Source organism: Prosopis cineraria, unplaced genomic scaffold (genome assembly GCF_029017545.1).
Source record: "Prosopis cineraria cultivar Desert tree isolate PC_DT_omini unplaced genomic scaffold, ASM2901754v1 PC520, whole genome shotgun sequence".
Taxonomy (NCBI): Eukaryota; Viridiplantae; Streptophyta; class Magnoliopsida; order Fabales; family Fabaceae; genus Prosopis; species Prosopis cineraria.
The window spans coordinates 17,708-20,389 of NW_026555845.1; the positions used below are offsets into that span (position 1 = coordinate 17,708).

Here is a 2,682-nt window from a genome sequence, read left to right on the forward strand (position 1 = left end):
AAATGATCAGAAGATTATTTACTCAGATTTTGCACTGGCAAACTGGGATTTAAAATCCATCATAATACCTCAAAACATACCTTCTGCCAAATTGGTAGATCAATTCTGCATGTTTGTTTTTCAACATGCAACCATAAAAAATTTAATCTTGTCTTGACTATAACAGTAACAAGAATCGAGTATTAACTGCATGAGATGGATTTCTATAACTAACATAACATGTTAATGATGAATAAAAAAAATCTACATGCTTAAGCTATGCATGAACAATTCAAGAAAACTGAAAACCTTTGCTTTAACTTGCAGAGAAAATGTGGCACTAAAGGAGTACTTAGCAAATAAGAATAATTGTCCAACAATATTTAGAACCAGCAATCTGCCACGTATTTTTCCCAGAGAAACCAAGCTTATCTTTAACATATATGCAAATAATTACTCAAGAGCTTAGACATAGAAGAAGAAATTCAGTTTAATAGTGAAACTGAAAATAATTAATAAAAAATGCGTGACATGAAAATTATTCAAATTATAATATCCAAGAGACAGATGAAGATGTGATTCCTCAAGTTAATTCTTACAACTACAAACAAAAGAAAACTTTGATTCATGACTCACCTGGACAATGGTATCAAGAATCTTCCTGCCAAAGTTTCATGGAGTAGACATTTTTCACAAAATAATCGGCAGAAATGCTTTGATGAAAAATCATGTTTAGATGTATTTATTCAAAATTGCAACAATTTTGGCATTAGGTTCTAGTGTTACTCAATTGGGCCTCGTAAAAACACATTTAGTGTGAGACTGCTTCTCAGATGACACAGATTCTAATTGGAAACTCAACTCACAATTCGTTCATTAAAGTATACCTATACATTATTGGAAAAACTCGAAAACAGCAAGATTAATCAGTATATGATCATTGCCTGAAGACCAAGAATCTGGAACTATGAAAGATTACAATTCGACAGGACCAACTAGCAACTTCTACCTTATCACAGCTGAGAGCCTAAGAACAGAAACCTACCCCATCATCTTTATTCAATGTACAAGATACAAAAGAACCCTATGACCACAAAATCATCATTTTGTACAGGACCTAACCAACAAGGTAGGGGGGAAAACAACAAATCACCCGACTCACCTCCACGGCTGACAATAAATCTTATCAAAATTGACCCTTTCCGGTTTCTCAATATGCTTTGATTTTCCTATCAACTCTTCCTACGATTGCCACGCAGAACCTTAATCAAACTGGATGAATTTCTCCTTATTTTTTCATTATCATCCTCCAGTAATCCCAGACAAATCTCCAAAATTCCCCCTTTAGTCGCCTCCAGAACCATTTTTTCACTATTACAAAGGGAATTCAGTGCCAACAAGGCATATTGAATTCCCCTCGAGCTTCCATTTCTCAGCACCCGCGCTAAAATCTGAACGCATCCATTATACCTTTCCATTTGTTCTCTACCTTCCCGACACTTAGCCAGCACACCAAGAACTTCAACAGCCCTTTCAAGACCAGAATCAACACTTCTTAACAAAATCGGGACTGCCCCACATTCTACGGCTCTCCTACGATTATCTGGAAAAGAACATATAGCATAGAGCGCTGTGGCCGCTTCTTTCTTCTCTCTGCCTTCACCATCTCGAAGAAGAGAAACAAGAGCTCCTATAGCATACGGATACGCACCAATGGTGGCTTTGTTCACCTCCACGACCGCCAAACTCGTCAACATGGTTGCCGCCACTGCTCGGCAATCCGATGAGCCACCTAACAGAACAGCCACAACCTTCCCGATCGCACCCTCCGCCACCAAACCCACCTTGTTATCGTCGTCGAGACTAAGGTTGAGCAACAACGAAAGCGCTTTCTCCTGTAGACTAGGCTCACCAGAGTCAACGCAGTGCAGCACCGCCGACACGACTCCTGACTCAGTCAACCGCCGACGGAAAACTGAGTCACGCTTGGAAAGGCGCGTAAGTTGGTCCAGCAATTCAATTCTGCTCTCCAGCGACGACGAGCGAGAGGTAATGGAAAAAACTAGGGTTTCCGGTTGGGGAGGAGGATGCTGCTTGAATGATGAGATATGATAATAGCTTGAAATCAAGCTTCTGAGAGCGTGATTGGGGATGAGGGAAGGGCAATCAGGGAGGGGTAGTTTGGTAATCGGACAAGTCCGGTGGCCGGCGTCGAGCCAGCGCTGGATTGAAGACCGGTCGAAGGTGTGACCCGAAGACAGGATAACCGGGTCGGACATTATCTCGAGCGAAATCGGACACTTGAAGTGGTCCGGGAGGTGCGTAGGATTAGGAGCAGCCATGGCAGCAACAGTTTCTCTCGCTAGAAAATTTGAGACTTCCTTGTGACGGAGCGACAGCGAGTGTTTAAGTGGAGGCGTCATTTTTTTTTTTTTTCCGAGAAGTATTTCTTACTTTCGGTGAGCGTTTAGCATAACGTCTTTAACTTTTTTTTAGTTTCACTGTTTGAAAGACTTCAGGAGCTGTAAATACGTTAATACCCTTGTTTCTGTGCTATAATTTCCATGAATAGTAGTGACGGACGAACGGCTAGCGTTAGGAATTGGCGTATTTGGTCCTAACAGAGAAAGTATAACAAAACTAGGTCAAGAATCATGGCGAAACAGTTGAATACAAATGGTGCCTCAAAGCATGTTGGGTAAA

General features: G+C 41.0%; 1 protein-coding gene across 1 annotated transcript; it reads right to left on the reverse strand.

Moving 5' to 3' along the window:
- Positions 1-895: 895 nt before the first annotated feature.
- On the reverse strand, positions 896-2,429 carry LOC129297421 (U-box domain-containing protein 8-like). The gene has a single exon (XM_054935762.1). It carries the CDS (start codon positions 2,400-2,402, stop codon positions 1,212-1,214), a length of 1,191 nt encoding a protein of 396 aa, XP_054791737.1. The 5' UTR covers positions 2,403-2,429; the 3' UTR covers positions 896-1,211.
- Between the last annotated feature and the right edge of the window lie 253 nt (positions 2,430-2,682).

Bases quoted from the DNA above. Each gene is read 5' to 3' on its own strand.
- LOC129297421 (XM_054935762.1), bottom strand. From the start codon at position 2,402: ATGACGCCTCCACTTAAACACTCGCTGTCGCTCCGTCACAAGGAAGTC.